This window comes from Onychomys torridus, chromosome 16 (assembly GCF_903995425.1).
Source record: "Onychomys torridus chromosome 16, mOncTor1.1, whole genome shotgun sequence".
Classification (NCBI taxonomy): domain Eukaryota; kingdom Metazoa; phylum Chordata; class Mammalia; order Rodentia; family Cricetidae; genus Onychomys; species Onychomys torridus.
Genome location: NC_050458.1, coordinates 25,170,972 through 25,193,545, shown reverse-complemented (window position 1 = coordinate 25,193,545; position 22,574 = coordinate 25,170,972). Strand labels below are relative to the sequence as shown.

Here is a 22,574-nt window from a genome sequence, read left to right as displayed (position 1 = left end):
AGCCGTCTGTGTTGACTTCATTTGACCTTACTTGTACATATTTTGCCAGGTGGGAAACAGTCCTCAGTTGGCGCATGCTTCTGGCCTGGCCAAAATGAAAGAGTCACGGAGGTAGTGTAGTGTTCTGGGGAGCTGCCACCGGTATCATTAAGAAAGAGATTCGGAGCTGGAGCTGTTACTCAGTTGGCAGGGTGCTTGCTTAATACGGACAAGCCCCTGGGTTCCAGTCCGGGTCCTGAATAAATGTGCAGGTGTGTGGTTCTATAGCTGGAGGGTAGAGGCAGGATCACAAGTTCAAGTGCATCCTCTTCAGCTATAGAGTAAGTTCGGAACTAGCCTGGGCTACATAAAAGAGGGAGAGAAAGACATGGGGATGGGAGTAGGGAAACATCGGGGAGAGATTTGAAGTTAGACGTCTAAAAGACATGAGTTACAATACTATTTCTGTCTCTAGCTCACTGCGTGCTCTTGGGCTCTAAGCCCACATCTCCTTCTGGAACATGAATCCAAGACATCTCTTTCCCAGCCAACCTCACAGGTCACTATGGGACCCGAAACAGCCTCTGTGAAAATCCTTCAGGAATGGAGCAGCATCACGCAAACGAGGGTGTTATCAGGAGGGCAGACCTGTTATTGCCCGGAGTCCAGCATTTTAAGGAATCTGTTCATGGAATGCACTTTAATCACCCACCCCTCCACCCCACCCCACCCCACCCCCGCTGGCATTGTTCTCAACCAGGCTACAGCAGGGGAGTCTTCCTGGATCAGCTACCAAGACTTTAAAGAGGCACACGATTTTCAAGTGAGTTATTCAATTAATCATCTCTGTCATGAGGACAATGTCCCGTTTGGATTGCACGCTTATTGAAAGCCATTGTCTGGAGGGGTTGCCCTGAGCACCCCCATCACACACACACACACACACACACACACACACACACACACACACACACATCAAACGGCCTCAGGGGAAAGTGAGATTAATGGCAACATGAATTAGTAGCAAGTCAGGAGATGAGAGTGCCAAATGGTTATCCAGCAACCTGCCACAGTTCCCTTCCCTCACACAATGAGCTGGGCCAGTCGAGTGGCTACACGGGCCTCCCACAAATTGAATCCAAACAGGGAGATGGCTATTTAAAAGGCCCTGGGGTAAATTACTTGATAAAAGATCTTTCCATTTTCATGAATGGGTCCCCTGATAGAGTTGCTCTTTCAAAATTTAAATTTTTATAATTGAGTGTTCGACTTACTTTAAGGGTAGCTTCTATGACAGTGGCCATACAGACCCAGTAACAAAAACGTACAGGCTGACCTTGCTGTCTGTGGATGTCCACAAATGCCTAAATCCAAGGTTGTTCAAGGGTGCTGTATAAAACAGCCCACCGTTTGCGTGTAACCCCCACACATTTCTGTAGACCTAAAGTACATATGGGTGACTTAGAAGTAAGTGCTGTGGACACAGTTTTTATGCTGTGTCAACTGGGGCATAATGACAAGGGGAAAGGCCTGTGTGTACTCAGTATGGGCCCACTTGTTGATATAAATATATATATTCAGCCCAGGGTTACATAGTGCAGGCTTACATAAAATTCACTTTAGCAAGGAAGGAAGATTCAATTCTGGATAGAGAGTGAATTTCAAGTATTTAGTTCTGGCCAGCAACATCAGTAAAGCAATTGCTATGTGGAGTAAGAGACTCCTTTTCAGAATAATTTAGACGAGGGACCTGCTTTGTGGAAATACCATTGTATTTTCAAATCAGGTATGAATTTACTCTAAACTACACATCTGTCTAGAGTGGGTATGAGACTGGAGGAGATCTCTCCCCCTTCAACAGGGCTAGGCTACGTTAGCTTTAGGGGTAAAATACATGTAAAAAGTTTGGGGCTGAGAGAGGACGTGTTCAGTAGGGAATAAAGTTGGAAAAGATGAATGAGTCATGGCCAGTGTGGTTTATCCAGCATTGGGGGTGTTCTAGGCTCTTTGCATTTGCATATCCATCAAGGTCAGGGCTAGAAGATAGGCTCCTGTGCTAGATGTCATCTGAGAAGACTTCCTTCTGCTCGCTGCCTGGGGCAAGCAGCCTCATGTCTTTCCGAACTTCCATTTCCAGCTGCCTCTGAAATTCAGTCAACACACACACACACACACACACACACACACACACACACACACAGAGAGAGAGAGAGAGAGAGAGAGAGAGAGAGAGAGAGAGAGAGAGAGACAAAGACACACAGAGACAGACAGACAGACCGAGACAGATGGACAGATGTATACATCTGCATATCTGTCATAGACGATGCAGAGAACCCGAAAACCTCCCGGAGGCCAGCAAAGGACAGAAGGCTGCTGTGACATCACCTGGAAGGGACCAACCCTGTCACTGACTCCCTTGTCACTACAGTGGGTGGCTCACTGCTTCACCCAGGAGACAACTGGTTACCATCATTTCCCTCCTGCCTTGGATGCAGGGAGCCAGGGCCTAGCATTCCCCTCGGTTTGAGCCATGGTTGCCAATGCCTCTGAAGCTGCTAGGTAGGATCTCAGGCAGGCATCATTACCCTCTGCAGACAAAATGGGTCCTACCTCCACCTGTTTTGCATTTGTTGCCGGTGGCCATGGATGATGCAAAGATTATTCAGCTCATAAGCATCCATTTGCGTGTGTTGTCCCTGCCACCCCCCAACCAAACAGGAGAGCAGATCTGGTTCTTCTTATTAAAAGCAAACAAGCCCATTATTAAAAGCAAACAGGGCAGGGCTGCTATAAAACAATTAACAAAATCTCTCCTGGCCCAAAGTCCTAAATTTACCCTGCTGTCCCAAACAACTGCACCACCCTAGATAAGAGATGCCTTCCCCCAAGTAACCAAGCAGCATCTTATTTCCCAGTGGCGTCATGGGTGGGACAAGTCATTTACTCAGGGCCTGGGGTGAAACAGGTAATCACCAGAGGTTGAACTCAAGTCTGTTTGACTCCTAAGCCCACGCCAGGTCCACTCCAGTATGCAGCTGTCATGAACACTGTCTTCCATGTCTTTATTTCTAGTGTTAATTTCAAAGAAAAGCTAATGAGCTAAGGGAAAGTAGCCTGCCCTTAGCCTAGGTAAAACCTCTTGAAATTGCAGTCATTCTGCTAGGGTTTGGGGAACATCAAGAGAAACCCCCAAGCTTCTCTGTTAACTTAAACATGTAAAGTAGGTGAAGTTTAAAGCCAGAGACAGATGTGTGGCCAGAACATGAATGACTACAATCAGACTTCTAAGAGTGAACAGTCAGAGCATAAATGACTGCTGTAGAATTCTATTAATCTGGGAGTTAAAGCTAGAAATACCTAACACATTCTAAAATGAGTTAAACCAATTTTTTTTTAAGATGATGTTTGGCTGTCCTTGTGGCATCTCCCTGTAATCAATCCAAGGTATACGGGAGGCAGAGGCAGGAAGACGGCAAAGCCAGGCTAGCTTCAGGTACTGTGGGAGTTCAAGGCCAGGCCGGTCAATTTAGTGAGATTGTCTCAAAATAAAAACGAAACGAAATTTAAAGGGAAGGCTTGAGATATAGCTAGTTCAGTGGCTAACTTAGCATGTAAGAGGCTTCAGGTTCCTTCCCTAGTACCAACCACCACCACCACAATAAAAAAAAAAAGTCAAGTTGTCTAAAGAATCAATTAACAATTTGATATGGGTGGAAGGCTAGGAAATGGAGAGGTTACTGTGCCTCCGGTGACTAGCTGGGGCTAACAGAGCAGAGAGATCTTTTGATAATGCTGGTGTCAACTGTCACAAATTGTTTGACAATGGCTCCCATAGTAATTTCATGGTACAAAAGCCTTGTGAATTATGTGTAATAAAAAAATTACTAAAAAAAATAGCCTGGCCATTCTCCAGAAGGTTACACATAGATTTTCCATATGACCCAATAACTCCACTGTAGACACACATCCTGGTCCTGAGGAGATGGCTCAGTTGGTAAATTGCCTGCCATGCTGGATCCTCACAGATCCGAGTTCATATCCCAGCACTCACAGAAAAATCTAGGTGACTCTGTGTGATCTTAGTTCAGAGACAGATGGATTCCTAGAGCCCTGGGTTCAATGAAAGATCTGTTTAAAAGATAAGATGGAAAGTCATTGAGGATGTCACCCAACATCAAACCGTGGCCTCCACATGTACATGCACACACGTGTATGTACATTTACACACACACACACACACACACACACACACACACACAGCACATCCACACAAAAACTATGTATGAGGGGCTGGAGAGACAACTCCACAATTAATAGCTGCTCTTGTAGAGGACCCAGGTTTAGAGTCCCAGCACCCACATCATCTACAGTTTCAGTTCCAGGGGTCCCAACACCCTCTTCTGGCCTTTGTGGGCACCTACATGAATGTTGTACACAAACAGACAAGCAGACAAACATATACACATATAGACAGGAATAAAGTATACATTCCTTGCTATAGCATGAATGAACTCTGAAAACACTGTGCTAAGTGAAAGCAGCCACGCAGTGTAAGATTCATCAATACAGTGTCTGAATAGGAAATCATAGAGACAGAAAGTAGATTCATGGTTGCTTAGGTCTAGGGGCTGGGAAGTTGGTTGGGGAGTGATTACTAGGAGGCAGAGGATCGAGAGGAAGAATGATGAAAATATTCTAAAGTTGGTTCTGGTGTGGTTATACAATGCTGTAAATATGAAAAAAAAATTGAATTGTGGAATTTAAAGGGGTGGGTTTTATGAGATGTGAATTATAATGCTTACACAAAAGAAATGTAGTTTACCATTGAGCAGGAGCTACTCAGACAGTGCATGATGCTGTTTTCCCGGCCTCCAGTTTACATTCCATTTCCTTTGCATAGCTTCATTTCTCAGGAAGTTCTTCCATAAGGACCACAGCATCAGATGCCCAAATGATTAGGCCATTTATTGTCCAAACTGGAATGCATTTGAGGAGAGGTGGGGAAAAGCTTGGGCTAATACTGTGAGGTTTGGCTACTGTAGGGCTGCGGGGCCAGAGGTGTGGTTCTATAGAGGCTGCAGCTACCTTTGGGTTCCATGCTTCCTGCCTCCTTGCTTTTCAGGCCCAGCGTGGTGGTGGCGGCTTCTCATCACAGATGGCCCCTGGGGCAGCGCGGTCCCTTGGCTTCCTTAAACCTGCTCATATTCTTTTAAGTAGTCTCTCTCTCAAACTTCCTCCATGACCCTGTTTGAGTCAACCATCTGTTTCCTGTTAGTACCACCCTGACACCAAACTTCAAATAAACAGCCCGGGGAGACACTTTGGAAGGAAGGGCGCAGTCACGTGGTGGCGCAGCTAGATCTCTTCCAAAGAGACATCGCACCCGCTTTCACTGGTGTCAATTATACCAAGTCCCGATAACCAAGTATTCCACCGAGTCTCAGGGGACATTCTTTGCCATAACCTCAAGCCAAGAGCAAGACTGTTGAGCCCCAGGAGCACACACTTTTCGTTTTGTCATTGTAAACATTCTTTCTGTTCTTATTTGAGCATTCAGTGCGATTTGTAACTTCCGGTGTGGGGACACATATTCATTTGGTTTTCCTTGTGCAGAATCTGCTGTACTCCCAGAAACTGGAGAGTCATGTACTTCATCAGCTCTGGAAAATTCTCAGTCAAATTTTGTTAGAACAGTCACTCCTATTATGTCTGCCTTGTCTCCTACTTCTTTTTTTTTTTTTTTTTTTTTTTGAGTCTCTCTCTCTCTCTCTCTCTCTCTCTCTTTTTTTTTTCCAGAGCTGAGGACCGAACTCAGGGCCTTGTGCTTGCTAGGCAAGCACTCTACCACTGAGCTAAATCCCCAACCCCTTGTCTCCTACTTCTTTCCGTCCTGTTTTCTATTTACTTCTGAATGTGTTCTTTCTAATCAAAGATTCTCTTTTCAGCCCCATCTTATCAGTTCTCTAGCTTCTCTGTAGAATTCAGTATCAATTCTCCATTTCTTAACTTCCTGGTTGATTCCTTTTCCATTATGTGTGGTGGTCTGACAGAAAACGGCCCCCAGAGGGAGTGGCACTATTAGGAGGTGTGCCACACCCAGTGTCTTAGTTCACTTCCTGTTGTCGGCCAATCAAGAAGTAGAACTCTCAGCTCTAGCACCATATCTGCCTGCACGACACCATGTCCCACCCATGACGACAATGGACTGAACCTCTGAACTGCAAGTGAGCCACCCCATTAATTGTTTTCTTTATAAGAGTTGCTGTGGTCATGGTGGTCTCTTCACAGCAACAGAAACCCTAACTAAGACACAATGCATGTCTCTTTTATAGTGCTTTAAACTTTTGCTTCCTTGATAGGTGAATCATTTAGCATTTTAAATTAATTTCAATTATCTATTTATTTAGAGTGTGCAGGGGTGGGGTAGAGCACATTTCATTGTATGTATAGGTCACTTTTAGGAATTGGTTCTCTCCTGTGTGGGCCCTGGAAATTGAACTCAGTTTGCCAGGCTTGCTGGCAAATGCCTTTACCCAATGAACCATCTCATCAGCCTAGGTGAACCATTTTAAAACTCCTTCTTTCAAATTGTTCCACTATTCCCAGGTCCCATGGGCTTACTTTTTGCTTCTATATTTAATAATTTTGAATTGTGAACTCATTTCAGGGGGTTTGTCTGTGAAATTCTTAGGAGGACTTGAAGGAGAGTAGATGCCTTTTGTCTTAGAGTTTCTATTGCTGTGGAGAGACACCATGACCATGGCAACTCTTACAAAGGAAAACATTTAATTGGGGTGGCTTACAGTTTCAGAGGGTTAGTCCATTGTCATCATGGTGCCACATGGTGGTGGAGATATGGACAGATATGGTGCTGGAGAAGTAGTTGAGTGTCCTACATCTTGACTTGCAGGCAACAGGAAGTGAACTGTGTCACTGGGTGTAGCATGAACATAGCAGACCTTGAAGCCCCCCCCCCCCCACACACACACACAGTGACACACTTTCTCCAACAAGGCCATACCTCCCATTAGTGCCTCTCCCTTTGGGGGCCATTTTCTTTCAAGTCACCATGATTCCACAATATAGTCAAGGATGAACTTCTGATTTTCCTGCCTCCCCGTATGCCCAGTCTATTGGCTCTTGAGGACTGAACCTAGGATCTGTGCATGCTAGGCAATCATTCTACCCAGTGAGCTTTACCCCAAGCCCCAGGGCTGGTTCTCATTTGCTTTTACTGGTTTGTGAAGGGCTCTGGTAGGCCCAAGCCGGCAAACATGTTGCCCACAGGTTTTGCCTTTTACCCTTCTCCCCATTCCCTCTACCTTGCTACAATTACAGCTCTAAAGCTAGCCACCAAGGTCTAGTCCCTTATTTGGCCACATCTTCCCCTGAGCCTGATCACCAAGGTCCAGCTATCAAAGTACTGAAGTCCTGTGATCAAAAGTCCCCTTTGGCTGCCCTAATTAACATGCCCAATTAAAATGAACCAACTCTTTCTAACTGGGAATTTCCCCTTCCTTTCATAAACTGCCATTTACCTATACGCCACATCTGTCTCCTCTCTGTCCAGAGGCTGTCCTTTGTCCCTCAGGGCCAATATCCCTTCCTCCTCATTCCTTTCCTCTTCTCCCTCATCCTCTGTCTCCTGTCTTATCTCTTATTCCCTGCCCTTTGTCCCTCTGGAACAAACCTTTGTGCTGAGAACTTGGTTTTCGGGTTTAACTCCGATCCTTTCAGTTTGCCTACACTTACTTTAAGCCAGTAACAAGTTTGCACATTAATTTAAATCTTGGTTATTTTGGGTCCATGCAAGATAAGGCAAATTTAAAACTCAAACACAGTTGTAGCGAGGCTTCTGGTTGCAGATTCTCACTGGATGCTTTCTGTCTCCACTTAGCCAGAACATCAGGTGTCTGTATCAGCTTCCTGCTTTTGTGGTCCCCCTGTCCTTGAAACTGTGTGTTTATGAGGTCCTGGATCAACTACATGTCTTTGCCTTACATTGAGAGCAAAATTGCTTTTCTGGTCCCTTGGTGTGTGAGCAATCAGACCCCTGGATTCCCCAAACCACAGACTCTTCCCTGGGGCACTGAAGTAGCAGCTCTCATGGGAACACATATGCCTCAATCAGCTTGTGGAGATCAGGGACAATTTGTGGGGGTTGGCTCTCTCCTTCCATCATGAGGGCCCTAGGGACCAAACTCAGATTCCCAGCCTTGATGGCAGATTTACCTGCTGAGTCCTCTGGCCTCGCCCATACTTTCCACTTTAAAACCAACTCAGTTACCGATGATAGATTTGAAATAATTGCATGTTTCTCAATATGTGAATGTAAGGTTTCCACAAGAATGTGAATTTCATGCCTTGTGGTTACTACTGTAGCTCACTCGAGTGTCTGCCTCACAGCTATTACATCTCAAGGAGCTCACAGGGAGCATAAAAGACCCAGGCCCCAGAAATACTGTCAGTGAGGAGGGGTCAGGTCCTAAAAAGCCTCTTTACTTATTTTGTAGCAGGGATCTAGGCTCCCCAAGAACCTCATTCTTAATACTCAAGTAAGCAGCTAGATCAGTAGTTATCATGGGAACATTCAGGTATGTCTGGACCAAAGGATAGCTATGAATGTGACCCATCACAAAATTAGAAATGTACTTAAACATTATAAACGTGTATGTGTGTGTGTGTGTGTGTGTGTGTGTGTGTGTGTGTGTGTCTTTTTTTTTTTATAACTGGACTGTAAGGTTCTCTTTCATGAACTTTGTATATAACATCACATCACAATGTCAAAAGGTTGGCCAGTCCTGAATGCCAATGAAACTGCTTCTCCCATGGGAGCAGATGTGGCTTGGCACACAGTAGGTGCTCAAAACACATGACAGGCCGTGAATGGAACTCTTCTTACCTCACCACAGAGAAGACACATGTCCTGGGGACTTAGAACCCTCAAATACAGCTGCTGCTTCTTCTTCTTCTTCTTCTTCTTCTTCTTCTTCTTCTTCTTCTTCTTCTTCTTCTTCTTTTTGACAGTCCCCAAAAAATGTAAATTCTTTCCATGGCTCCCTGTGAACCAACCCCACACACTTTACTCCCATGGCTAGCAGAGGATGAATGTTCTTGAGTTGAGAAAGCTAAAAGAGAACATAAAAATTGGAAAACATGACATCATAGAGCTAAGTTTTAGCCACTATAAAATGGCATCAATTAAAGCTCATATTTCTGCCTGTGTTTGGCCCTGGGGCTGCTGATTCCAGAAGCAGGCCTCTGCCCAACGCCTAAGCATGGGCTTGTGGGCCTGTTGATGTTCCAATGTTACTTCAGCCTGCCACTAATCTGTCACCTTCTTCAGTAGCTTTCTGCCTCAATGACACATTCTGGACATCCAGGTTAAACACATATGTCAGATTAGGGCATTTCCTAGGCCACCATCCACAAAACACATGCAAAACATCTCTTAGGGTGAGTCATTGTGAGAGAGATTTTGAGCAGGTTTTTGCTAATTTCATTTTCAAAATGGGTCTGTTTCTAACTCAAACCTTTTATATACTGGGAACTGCCCCATTATCTAAGGGATGTAGTGGCCGTTGGCTCATAAAGAATTCTGCTTATAGGTCACCAGGGTAAGCTTAAATCAACTTATAAGTGAGCCACAGTGACAATGTAATCTTTGTTATTATTCAGTGTGTGTGTGTGTGTGTGTGTGTGTGTGTGTGTGTGTGTGAGAGAGAGAGAGAGAGAGAGAGAGAGAGAGAGAGAGAGAGAGAGAATGTCTAGGAGTTGGCTTTCTCCTTCCACTATGTTGGACTCAGGGATCAAACTCAGGTCACCAGGTTTGGCAGCAAGTGACCTTACTCACTGAATCATTTGGCCAGCCCAACAATCTAAGTGAGTAGCCTCTGTACCAAGTATTAGTCTAAGGCATTCCATTCAATGCTCACCCAATATGTCTATTATCTTTATTTTCTTTTCTATTTTTACTTATTTTTTTGGTCAAGACAGGGACTTACTATATAGATATGGCTGTCCTGGAACTCACTATGTAGAGCAGACTGGCCTCAAACTCACAGAGATCCCTCTGCCCCGACTCCCCAGTACTGGGTCTAAAGGCATGCACCACTATGCCCTGCCCATTTTCTTGATTTTAAAGATGCAGAAATGGAATCACTGAAGGCTGAGAAGACAGCTTAGTAAGTAAAGTGTTTGCTTTGCAAGCCCAAATTTGATTGTCAGAACTCATGAGAAAAATGTCAGGTGGCACATGCTTGCAACCCCAGGGCTGGGAAGGCAGAGACAGGTAGATTCCTGGGATTTACTGGCCAGCTAGATGAGCCTACTTGGTGAGTTCCAGGCCAATGAAAGGCCCTGAGTCAATTAACAAGGTATGGGGTTGGAGAGATAACTCAGTGGTTAAGAGCTCTTGCACAGGATCCAAGTTTGGTTACCAGCACCCATATGGCAATTTGTAATTTCTATAACTCCAGTTCTAGAGCGACCCCCCCAAGTCCACTCCCTGCTTTCAGGCACACAGGCACATACATGGTGCTGTTGTCTAACCGTTTCTGAGATTGAAAAATTTCATCCTGCAGGGAAGCTCCTTAAAACAGGAAGATAAACAACTCAAAATAGCTTCAGGAAGTCCCTGAAACTAACTAGATTCACTAGGCCCCCTGTGCCTGAGTAAGCAATAAAAGTGTACCTCTCAGGCCAAAAAGAGCTAAACTGTAAAGAAGACTTTTAGACAAGACCAGCTTCCTGGAAGAAGAGAAACCAGCTGGGCTGCTCGGAAGAGGCTCAGACCAACTGAGGCAGGTGGGAAGGACACTCTGCAACCTACTGAGCTGCTTTCAGGCTGTGCAGTGTGCTTCATGTTCCTGGGTTTGTGAGCTGTCACCCATGCTGGGGTGGGCCTTGGTGATGCAGTTGTCTTTGAGTCATTTCTGCTCCTGTAAGTGACTCCCCACCCATATTGCTCTAAGTAACCCCAATAAAACTCACTGGTTTACCAAACTGGACTTTGATGGTATCTGTGCTTTGGTTTGTCGTGGGATCCTTATTTGGGATGAATAGACGTGTGTGTACTACCTCTCCGCTGGAAAAGTTTTGTCACACAGACATATATGCAGGCAAACACTCATACTCTTAAAACAAAATAACTTACCAAACAAACCAACTCAATATGGATGGTGTTTGGGTGGGAGCTCCACCTCAACCCCTGGCACACTGGCATTCCTATACCCAAAGAGTCTGGAATGTTTGGAAGGAGTCTGGCAGAAGAGCCACCTCGGCTCCCTTCCCCATCTCTTTCCCTAAACCCGCCCCTTCAAAGCCCACCAAACACAGCTCCTCCCCAAACCGGCCCCTTCAGAGTCTGCCAAACACAGCTCCTTTTCCAGAGAGGCTCAAGACCACCCCCACAGGGTATATAAACCGCATTCCCGAAAACAGACGCGTGGTGCGTGGTTCTGTGGTTCTTCTGGTCTCATGTCCCCTCTCCTCTTTGCTGGGAGTGGGGATCACCTGGGAACACTTTACCCATTAAACCTGGGCTTTTCTAATTTGGTCTGATTCGGTTTGCTGTGTCGGTGGAGAGAGGCCTTCAGGAGGCCTAAAACCTTACCAGATGGCACCTGAGGAACCACACCTGAGGTTATCTGCAGGCCTCCAAAAGAATGTGCACCAACTAGCACCTACATACACACACACACACACACACACACACACACACACACCACATGTGTGTGGTGTGTGTGTATGTGTGTCTAGTGCAAGAACCAACACCAGTGAGTGAGCTGTGAGTAGAAACTAATCCAGCTGTGTCAGGTTCAGGCTGCTATCTTAACCTGCTCTCACAACTGCCTCTAACTTTACCACATATTAGAATAGCCTGGGCGGGATGGCGGTGTCACATGCCTGTAATCCCAGCACTGGGGAGGCAGAGGCAGGTGGATGCCTGTGAGTTTGAGGCCAGCCTGGTCTACAGAGTGAGTTCCAGGACAGCTAGAGCAGCACAGTTGCACAGGGAAACCCTGTCTTGGGGGATGGGGGGTAGGGTGGGAGGGTGTGTGTGGAGGGAAGAATAGTCTGGGAGGTTCTGAAAAGTCCTAAGGATCAGGCCACAGCCTAGACCAACTAAATCAGACTCTTAGCAGTAACTTTCAATATGCAGCCATTTGAGGACCAGCTGGGCAGACCCCTCTGGAGGGCCAGCGCTGAGGTTCAAGGCTGGGAAGCAAAACTACAGGTGTATCCGTGTTAAGTCTCAGGTACAGACGGCCCTGCCAGTCCTTGGGATAGCCAGGGAGTGGGGAGCGCTGGGGAAACAGGCTGGCTCCCCAGATCAAGTAGCCTAAGGGACAGAGTTAGAAAGGGAGTGCGCATTCTGAGCCATGTTTACTCTTGACCAGAGGGATTTGACATTCCTCAGGTTAGTTCCTTCCCTTAGGGGTCATTACAAACTGTTACACCGTACAAGGGCCTGGGTTCAATTCCTAGCAATGAGAAAAAAAAGTTAGAAAAAGGTAACAACAAAGGGTTGTGCCTGAGAGACAGCTGTGAGCAAAGCACTTACCTTGCTGGCAGAGGGACCCGAGCTAAATCCCTAGACAACACAATAGAAATGCTAAGTTTGGAATCCCAGCACTGGGGAGGGTGAGACAGGCAGATCCCTGGGGATCACTAGCTTACTTGGAGAAATCAAGGCCTGTTAGAGTGCATATCTAAGGGGAAAAAAAGTATACAGCCTAAAGAATGATACCTGAGGTTACCTCGGCTGCCCATGTCCTTTTCAATTCTCCAAATTCACTTGTGTACACACACACACACCACCACCATCACCAAAGAACAACCAAGAAGCAAATACTCCATGTGTCCATTCAGTGCTTGAGGGAAGGAGTAAGTCAGAAAGATTCTCAAGTACAGCAGAATATAGTGTGGTATAAATCTGATGCTGCCATTTCCCCCTTTCCAACACCTCTCCTATCTACCTAAACTGCCAAAAGCCAGGGGTGATACTGTCTATCTATAATTCCAGCGCTCCGGAGGTAGAGGTAGGTGAATTGCCAAGAGTTGTAGGCTAGTGTGAAAGTCTGTCTTAAAAAACAAACACAAAACATGGGGCTGGAACTCTCAGTTAGTAGAGCGCTCGCCTAGCACCATAGTGGCACAACCTGGGTCCTCCCGTGTTCCACCCTCCCTTCCCCCCCCCCCCCAGCATTCCATAAAACTGAATAGTCTGCTGGAGGTGCATATCTGTAACCCCCTCTGGGAAAGCTTCCACTGAGACCTTTTCAAAGAACTGCCTGACATGTTGGTCTCAAGAGAGGACAGCTGAGTTAGTACCAAACCTACTTGAAGTCTAGGGAAAAAGGAAGAGCAGTGTGCTTTGGCAGACACCGCTAAGTTTGGATGAAGGTGGGTGGGGGGCAGTTGAGGGATATTGTTTGGGTCAAGGCAGAGACCTTTAATCACTGGGGTTTGGAGGAAAACCAGGTCAGACCTCTTTCATCAGTAAAACAAGGACCTTCAGTGAGAGGTATTGTCTAAAATGCAGACTACACAGGGTAGGCCCTCTGCAGTCAGTGGGACTGTATGCCAACACTGCAGGCTTGCAATAAATGCTCTGGAGCCAGATTGTACATGAGCCTTGGCCGGGCTTCTGCTTTTATTGAGGACTTCCTGAGTGTTCACTTCCCATCTACCAGATACTACTTTGAGTATTTTCATTTATTAGCCCCTACAGTGCTCAGAACAGCTAATCAGGTGAGTGGCCTCATCAGTTTCTGTTATGGAGGAGGAAACCGAGGCCCTGAGGGCTTAGGTAATTTATTCAGGGCCACAGGGTTCATAGGTTGTAACTCGGAGTTTGAACTAGGCAATCAGGCTCTCCGGTCATATAGATCATTATAATACCGGTAACATTAACATCAAAATAATGATAATTCGGGAGAACAAACCACGTGTCAGGCACTAATACCGGCAAGGTGAGGATGAGACATTTGCAACTGAATGTCCTTGGGGACTAGATGCAGCAGGGTTGCCTAAGAGACCAGTGACTTACAGAAGGTCAGGCCTCTCCTGATGTCAGGGAGATTAGGATGGGCAGCTGAGTTGAGTTCCACTCTTGGCCTGAAGGAAAATGAAACATCAGCGTTTATGGTTGAGATAGAATTCCCTACCTTCTTCTAACCAGGCAGTGTTAAATTAGGACTTACTAAGCCGAACCAATGGGACCACAGCATTTGACTCAAGATTCTTTCGGTCAAGCTCGACATGGGCTCCATTTACTCTAGTTCTTCAAAGGCTTAAGGGTCAAAGTCCAGTTAGGTGCTTAAGTTTGCTTATAGGTTGCCCATGTAATCCCCTACCAGACACTAGAGACGTCAGAATGAGTGCTCCTGAAAGTGGAGTTATGGACACAATCACCACCTTCATTTTTGGTGCCCTGTGTTAAAACCTCTCAAGGAGGCTTTTTCTGCAGTTACGGCAACACAGGCTTGAAAACCATCAACATTCAAGTCACACGCAGCCAGCGATCTCTACAGACAGACGAGTAGGCGATAGGAACCCTGATGCACTTGGCATTCACTCTGCCACAGCTGATCAATCCAGCATCCTGCAACTTTATCGAACTCAGCATCCCACTGCAGGAGACTCTTCCCGAACTCTCCTTAATCTTGTAGCTGGCTCTACTGCAACCGTGACTCGGCGTTGCAGTCCTGACATCATCGAAGAGGCTACTCCTCCTAAGGCTACAGCTGCAGCTGCCGCTTTCCCGCCCCGCTGGGCGCTCACCAGGTGCGGGGTTTAGGACTACAACGTGCCGACCTTGCAGGTCCCCCCGAGGGGCGGGGCCGGCTACACGGCACGCTAGCGGCTAAGGTGGGCGGATGGGCGCTGACTCGCCCTCCCCACGCCGAGAGACCCCCCCCAACACGAGGAGCTCGGAGCGTCCCGGGAGACGCACACCTAGCTCGCCGACCCTCCCACCGGCTCCTCCCTGCAGCAGGCGCCCTACACCGCTCCTGACCCGCGCACGCTCCCAGCCCCGCCCTCGGGCGGCGCACGCACGGGCCGCGAGCGCGCGCCTCCCCCGCGCTCCCGCGCTAGCCTCACGGCCGCGAGCGCGCGTGCGCCCCTCGAACGTCCCCGGGAGCTCCGCCAGAGCGAGCGCCAGGGCCGGGCGCGCACCAGTGAAAAGGAGGCGGCGGCCGCGTCTGCGAGCAACAGCTCCGGGCGCCGCGGGCTGACCTGGTCTGCCGCTGGCTCGTTTCGTTCTGTTTCCTTTCTTTTTGAATTTCAGGAAAAAAAAAAAAATTACATTTTTTTGGGGAAAAAAATCTTTTTTCTTTTTCTTTTTAAATGGCGCTGGCCGCGGGTCAGCGGGCGGTTTTCTTTGCACCAAGATGGGCTTTGCTGTTTCCGTCGTGGGCACCCGTGGTGGTGGCTTGATTGTCAGTCTTCTCTGGGCATTTTTGAGGCCAGGAGCCGAGCGCTGCCCGTAGGCGACTCGCCCTCCGGAGCGGCTGGGCGTTTCGGGTTGTGACTTGGGGGGCAGAGCGCCGTGGATCGCGAGCACCGCGTGCTCTCTGCAAAACCGGCGGCGAGCCGGAGGCGGGTCGCTCCCAGGGTGAAACCGTTCCCGGGCTGAGCGAGCCCGGCCCCGTGCGCAGTGCAGCGGCCCCGAGAGCCTGTCCTGTCCCCGCCGCGCCGGGAAAATGGAGGCTGTGATCGAGAAGGAATGCAGCGCGCTTGGAGGCCTCTTCCAGACCATCATCAGCGACATGAAGGTAGGACGCCGGGGGCGCGGCTGCTCTGACCTCGCCGCGGGGCTTCCTCTCTACCGCCGCCAGCCTAGCCCACGCCTGCACCGTGGCCGCCGGCCACCTGCGGGAGCTCCGGAGACCCGGGTGTCACCTGCTCACCCGCCGCGCCGCTCCGGCTGTGCTGGGTCACTGGGCGGGCGACTTCCCGGGGGCTAGGGAGAGGGGGTGCAGTCTGATGCCCCTTGCCAACCCCTGCGTTCATTATCCCAGGGGGCGACACCATCTTGTTCCTTTGGGGGCTTCGGGCCCTAGTTCTAAGTTTTCCATTGTCTGTCCCTGGACTGAGTGTCTGTGACCCGTGGAAGCTGGGCAGCCCGGGCGGACACCTGACTCCCTGGGCTTGGGGTGGGGTGCCTGGCGCGGTGGTGGGTCGGGAGTGGGGGCCATGCCTGGATGCAGGAAGGAATCTCCCGGTCTGGGAGATCGGGTGGCAGGCATGTTACGAGCTTGGCTTTCAGGTCTACCTGGAGTAGGGGAATCTGAACAAATTAGTTATTAATTAGTCTGTTCTGGAGCTGCTGAGGGTGTGCCGTGCCTTCCCCGCACCCTCCCCCGGCCCAGGGTGCAGAAGTTCCCAGAGTAGTCCCAGAGGGACCCCGAAGCTGAGAGGCTCACAGCGGGAACGCAAGGTTGAGGTTTCCCAAACAACTATACCCGGCTCCCTCAAACACACACCCACACCCCACTCTTTTCTCGAAAGGATTGTGTGTGTGCGTGTGTGCGCGCGCGTGCGTGTGTGTGTTGGGGGCGGGGAACAACACCCTAGCTTTTTCCTGCAAAGGGTGGGACTGGAGAGAACCTGATCCTCGAATGTGGGTTTTCTGGGGCACCGAGGTACACCGGGACTTATGTTACTCACACTAATAAAATAGAACCTGTTTCAGGAGCTGGCTGGAGGTGGGAATTGGGGGCGGTAGGGGAGATTTTTTTTTTTTTTTCCAAGTGTATTTAGGGAGCTTCTCTTTGGCTCGAGGCCAGCCCCAGTCTGCCTCAACAGATCCGGGGAGGTGGTGTTTAATTAAAAGCTCGGCTTCCAAAAGAGTGGGCAGGTTTGGAAAGCTGTCCTGGCGAGTGGGTGTGGACAGTCCCTCTTCAGCCGCTGCTGGCGCCTGGGGAAGCTTTTGTCTGGTGAAGTGTAAGGTTTGGAGAGGCCTTGGGCCTCCGACATGGACTTTGGGTAGGAATGCTCAGCTGTCACGCGTGCCACCTCCTTTTAGAACCAACTGCCACCTCACCCAGGGTGAACTTTGCCAAGGTGCCTCCTTCTGGTGCTCATGTCTATTTTGCAGTCCTACCAAGCTCGTGCCTTTTGTCAGAAATCCGTGTAGCCTAATCTGTAGCCAGAGCCTGCTCGCCCAGGAATGCCTCTAATCCAGTCGCTTGGAATTAGATGGATTAGTCTCTTCAAAGACAGCCCCTTCATTCCTTTGCCCTCAATCCGCATTGAATTATCGAAGTGTTCTTTTGAACAAAGATTGATGCCCCTTCTTGGACTCTGGTATTTATTGTTAACTTAAATTTCACCCACCTTATTATAGTCAAAACAAGCTTTGGTTTGAGGCACACACTGTATGTTGTGATGTGTAGAGGAGGTATTTGAGATGGGTCAGTAAAGCTGCTTTTTTTTTTTTTTGAGGAGATAATGATGTTTCCAGTCCCTCAATAGAAACAAGAAATTCAGGGGTCTAAACTGATTACTGACTTTCAGTCCCAGAGTATTCACACCTGGAGTTTTTTTTTTTTTTTTTAAATCTAGAACCAGGGCTCGGTTCTTTCCAGTAGGTGGTTTGAACCTAAAGTCCTTCAGAAGGTAATCCTTCCCCAAGATGACTCTGCCACATTCCATCTGCCAGCTGGCAGCCTAGTGTGGGCTCTGCCTAGACATTTGTAGGTGCTTAAGGTGGCTTCAGTTGGGAACCCTCTTATACACTGCCTCAGTGTTGACTCTAGCTTCTGTCTCTCTGTTTGGTAGGTTTGTTCACTATCCTGTGGGTAAACATCTCGCGCTCCCCCCCCCCCCCCAATGCTTTCAAAGCAAGGTCAGGTGGAAGATTACACTGTGCTTTGGGTTCTGAAGAATTTTAGACACTGGGGGATTAGAGGGATCAGGGATCACATGCAGGTTGTCTGATTTCTTTCTGAGATTGTTTATGCGTAAGGGAACCACCAAATATTTTCATTGAGTTTTCTTCAGAAGACTTCTCTTTGGTTTGGGCCGCAGTGACACTTCAAAAGTAACAAGATTAAATTGGGCTCAATAGGATAAGCAGCAAATGATATGTGGCCTTGTCAGCAAGAAAGTCAGCTTTTAAAGTCAGCTGGCATTCTGATGACCTTGTCCTTCTCCTCTTTAAACTCATGACCAGTGGATTGTATTTTCAGTCCCGTTGTTTGGAGAAGCCATTTGGATGGTCATCTTCGTACCACTTATCTATCTATCTATCTATCTATGTATTTACTTATTTATTTTAACATGATGTTGAACTGGGGTGAGAAAAAGGTGAAGAACATGTTTTTTTTTGAGGAGCCTTTGAGACTTCATAATGCCCAGTAACACAGGAAGGGAGTCAGTTTCCTCTCTGGAGAAAATAAAAAGATAACAGAAAGTGGAATAATTTCCATGCCTGGCGCCACCCAGAACCTCAAGACACAGAAAAGCCTGGGCGAATTCTTTGCTTTCTGCAAAGATTCTCCGGTGGACCGAGTCCTGGGCTATCAGGACGCGGGTTTACCCTCTTCAGGGGTAGGGTGGAGAAGAAGGCCTCACTTTGCTCCCATTGGGATGCGGCTCCGAGGGAAGCTGGCCACAGCTGCTAGAAAACTTAGGGCTCCCTTGATGAGAGGAAATCTCTGTTTTCCCCTTCCTTCCACCCTGCTGTGGTGGTGGTCACTAATGAATGGCGGTGTGCAAAATCACTTACCGGCTGTCTTCCCTCGGATCCACGTAAATCACCCTTAGAGCTAGCTGCCTGGTGTGAGTTAGACCCAGAAGGAAAGGGAACTCCGCTTTTTGAGGAGGTGCTGTGGTTGGTGTTTCTGGGGGACAGTGGTCTGCTGGTGACCGTTACTTTAAAGAGGTTCTAGAATCTTTTTCATTTCTATCCGAGTTCTGGGCAGAATTGGCTCTTAGTAAGGTAAACAGATTAGTGTTGTTTGTTTTGAATCATTAAACCAGAATTTGACCATGTTTCCTGCAGTTGCTAAGTCCTAGAGGCTTTGCTAGCCAAAATTGAGAGTATCTCACCCCAGGGATAGTGGTCTTTTAATAATTAACTTTTTTTTTTCTTTTTAAACTTGGATGCTGGAATCAAATATTTCTTTGTCCTTGTTGCTCAAGCACCAGAATGCTAGGAGCCGAGTTGGCCCTGCTGAAGGGAGAACTTTGCCCTGGGTTCAGGTTTATGTAATATGGCTAGGCTAAAAAATACCCAACTGCACCTGAATGCGCCCTTCCCTGTGTTGTCTTAGACAGGGGTGTCCTGTTACAGGCACCTGGCGGAGCAGAATAGAGGCCTTGTTCAGTTCCTCCCGACCCCCCCCCCCACCTGCCACCAGTATCCTCTGTCTGAGGGTCTATCTAAAATTAGAGCAGCTAAAGGGACATCTTGAATTCCATGGAAATCTGTCTGTGGTTCAGAGGCACTTGGGGATACTTCCCCTCACTTACCATGAAATGACAATGTGGTTATCGGGTCTAAGGCTGCGTTGTGACTTCAGGGCTGCCCTTTTAGCTGTTGTGGGTTCCTGTAGTAAGAGGGATTCACTCCCTAGGTCTTTGTAAGAGGGATTCACTCCCTAGGTCTTTGTTGAGGCCTCCTAGGTAGAAGGCCTCCTGTTAGGCCCTGCTCTTGCTCCTTCCTTATGCTGACACAATATGGCTGCAAGTGATGAAGGATGGGAAGGTTCAGTCAGGGGAAGGGCTTCAGTCTTTCCAGACTTCTCTTTCAGAATGCTTCCGAATAAAAAGATTGTCTGTACTAAGATAATGAAAAAAAAAACCAAAACCCGGGTCCTGGGAGGAAAGTGGGACACTCTGGGTAGAGGCTGACAGACACACAAGGGAAGATGAGCAGAGTCCTGTAATGGACAGATGGACCCCATGTTGGCTTTTCTCTTGGCAAATGGTTGTGTTTGGCCAGGGTTTTACAGCTTCCTCATCTCGGGCCTGTGGGAGAAGAAGGCAAAGTAAAGATGTCATAAAATTGGCAGAGGGAGCTGCCTAGAGTGGGTGCCTCATTCAGAACTTTAGGGTTTCTCCTATGGGGATCAGTCTTTTGGGAGTTTGGGGGTGTGGGTCTTGTCTTTCTCTGGAAAAAACGTCATTTTGGGGCTTACCTTAGCATTTCCTTACATAGTCTATTAGATCAAATTATTCAGAAATTGTTGCTTGATTCCCTAAAACCTTTCTGCTTAGAATTCCATAATTCGTAAGGGCCCCGATGGAGGAGGGGGCTGTTTTCAGGTTGTAGCTTTCATGGGAGGAAGGCTGAGTTGAGCTCTGGGTCAGCATCATCCTTCCAGGGGCACGGCAGTCTCTTCTGTGGTATTTTGTTATCAGCTGTGTGGGACCACCAAACTCGGCTACAGTGTCAACAGTACCATGTCAGCCAGTCAAATCCAGCCTCTCCAGCTGCATTTGGGCCCCGCATAAACAGGGACACTTTGAGTGTAGGCCTGGCGTGCCTTCCACAGGCCCCGTCTTTGCAGCTGCTGGCTGCCTGATTGCTCTTTGACCTCTTCTGTCTTATCTTGGGGTGTAAGGGGGAAAAAAAGGAAAAAGCAAAAAAAATGAAAATAAATAAATAGTAATAATAATAGTAATAATAAGAATACCCATCCATTTGGCCAGCTCACTTGAGGTTTCTAAAATGCTCGGACAGTGGAAAGGCTGAAACTATTGATCCATTAGATGCTTTATCGTCTATATCTAAGCTGTTTCCATCTTTGCAAGGATGGGTGAGAGCTGGCAGGGTTCCTTCTGTGATGAGACCATTTAGAGGTTCCCATTGGGAAATGGAAAAATGAGATCATTTTGAGTTCCCCATTACTTCTTGAAATCGCCTTCAGGACGCTTTCCCACCAAACCCACACCTCTGCGAAAGTGAAGAAACGCCTTTCCCCAGGCTTAAACGGAAGCCAAAGGACAGGTTTTTGGATTTGGCCGTTCAGAACACCAGCAGGACATAGTTGGGGCCCTTCACTGGAACAGGCTGATGCCTTAAGCATTTTAATTCAGATTTGCAGATTGTATTGCTGATCCGGCCTTATTAAATAGTAGATGGAGAGACAAACAGTAAATGAATTGGCGGAGCATTCAGGAAGCCTATTGTGTTGGATTGCTGAGGCTCTCTCTCACATTAGCGGCAGACTGCGGGTCTCATTTGAGTCTGTACCACAAACATACAAGCCCCACCGCCCCCGGCCAGCCCCAGGACAGAGTCTATCCTGAAGCTGCTTCCCCATCTCTAAGCCCCCTTGGCAGGCCTCAGGGTGACTCATTCTTCTCTACCTCAGCCCAGTTGTGAGGTTTTTGATTGTATGAGATGCTGTGGCATGCCCACCTGGCACATAGTAGGTGCTCATTATTCATTGCATGTGGTGCATAGTGGGCAGGAAGGGACTTGGAGAAGGACTTACTATGTGCCAGGCTTGTACTAAGTGTCAGGTATGATGATTTTACGTTCACCCTTACGCTCACGGCACACGCTCTGCAGATGAGACAACCCAGGCTTGAAGAGATGCAGTGACTTCTCTGAGGTGAGGTGGAATTGATATGCAGACCATGTCCTCTTTGGCCCAGAGTGGAGCTAAGAACTGAAGGTATGGGGAGGGCCACGGGTCTATTTCTAGAAGCTGGAGCTTCATTCGGCTGAGCCCACAGGAGGGTCACAGACAGAACTAGGACCTTCTCTGACCTGGAGGAGTAGACTTGAACCAAGATGCTCAGGGGTGGATGTCTCCACTGTCACTGTTACCTCTGGGGGAAATGTTTACTTGATAGACTAGGAAGAGATCATGGCTGACCTCTTTTTCCCCTCATTAGTCATACCGACAGACAGCTTTGCCAGGCCCTTTTCCTCGTGGTTCTGTGGGTGCCTGTGGAGTGGAGAAGCCTTGGGGGCCAGGCTCTTTGTGTCCCTTTCCAGGGATCTCTGCGCTGGGCTTGGGTCTGGAGTCAAGGTGTCTGAGGTTGGGCTATACCCTCATAATCATATGGATTAGTCAGGTTCACCCAAAGTTCACATGACTCCTCGGAGCGAACTCCTTACCTCAAACTCATTTTGTGTCCAGCCCTGGAACACGCCTGTAAAAGGAGCTCTCTGTGTTTAATCACGTCCTGGTAGCCCTCCAGTTTGGGCTGAGTTGGTAGAGCCCTTGGAAACATGTTTAGATGGGGTCCCCAGAAAACCACCTTCCTGCTCTAATTCTTGGTGTACATGGCCTTGGTCAGAGTCCTTAAGGGGCTTTTCTTTTCCTGTCTTGTTTAAGTGGGGGGAAAAATCAGTCGAGTGCCTTTTGTGTATTTTTATTTGATTTCTTTGCCTCAAAGAGCGGACAGGGGTAGAAATACAGGCTTGCTGAGTGCTCAGAGTGCCGGAGGTGGGAGCAGACACTGTCTGTGCCTCTCTTCCTGCCGACTTGCCACATGACGGGGCTCTGCAGGGCCGGATAGTGGGTCTGACCCGGCTAGGAGGTCTGGGCATGTGTGCCCTTTGGGTGATGGCCAATGGTTACAGTAAAGACCCACTGAGTACCCTGGCAGAGTTAATGCCTGGG

General features: G+C 48.1%; 1 protein-coding gene across 9 annotated transcripts in view; it reads left to right on the top strand.

The window, feature by feature from the left end:
- The first annotated feature begins 15,089 nt into the window (after window positions 1-15,089).
- Window positions 15,090-22,574, top strand: part of Mtss1 (MTSS I-BAR domain containing 1) — a 146,916-nt gene continuing 139,431 nt past the window's right edge. For 4 of the 9 annotated variants that reach the window (XM_036207865.1, XM_036207869.1, XM_036207867.1 and 1 more), the window contains exon 1: window positions 15,092-15,761. In XM_036207865.1, coding sequence (XP_036063758.1) covers window positions 15,690-15,761 — 72 coding nt within the window. In that variant the 5' untranslated portion in view covers window positions 15,092-15,689. Of the gene's footprint in view, window positions 15,762-22,574 lie in introns of all 9 variants that reach the window. The other 5 variants (XM_036207864.1, XM_036207861.1, XM_036207863.1 and 2 more) reach the window with 4 other exon arrangements.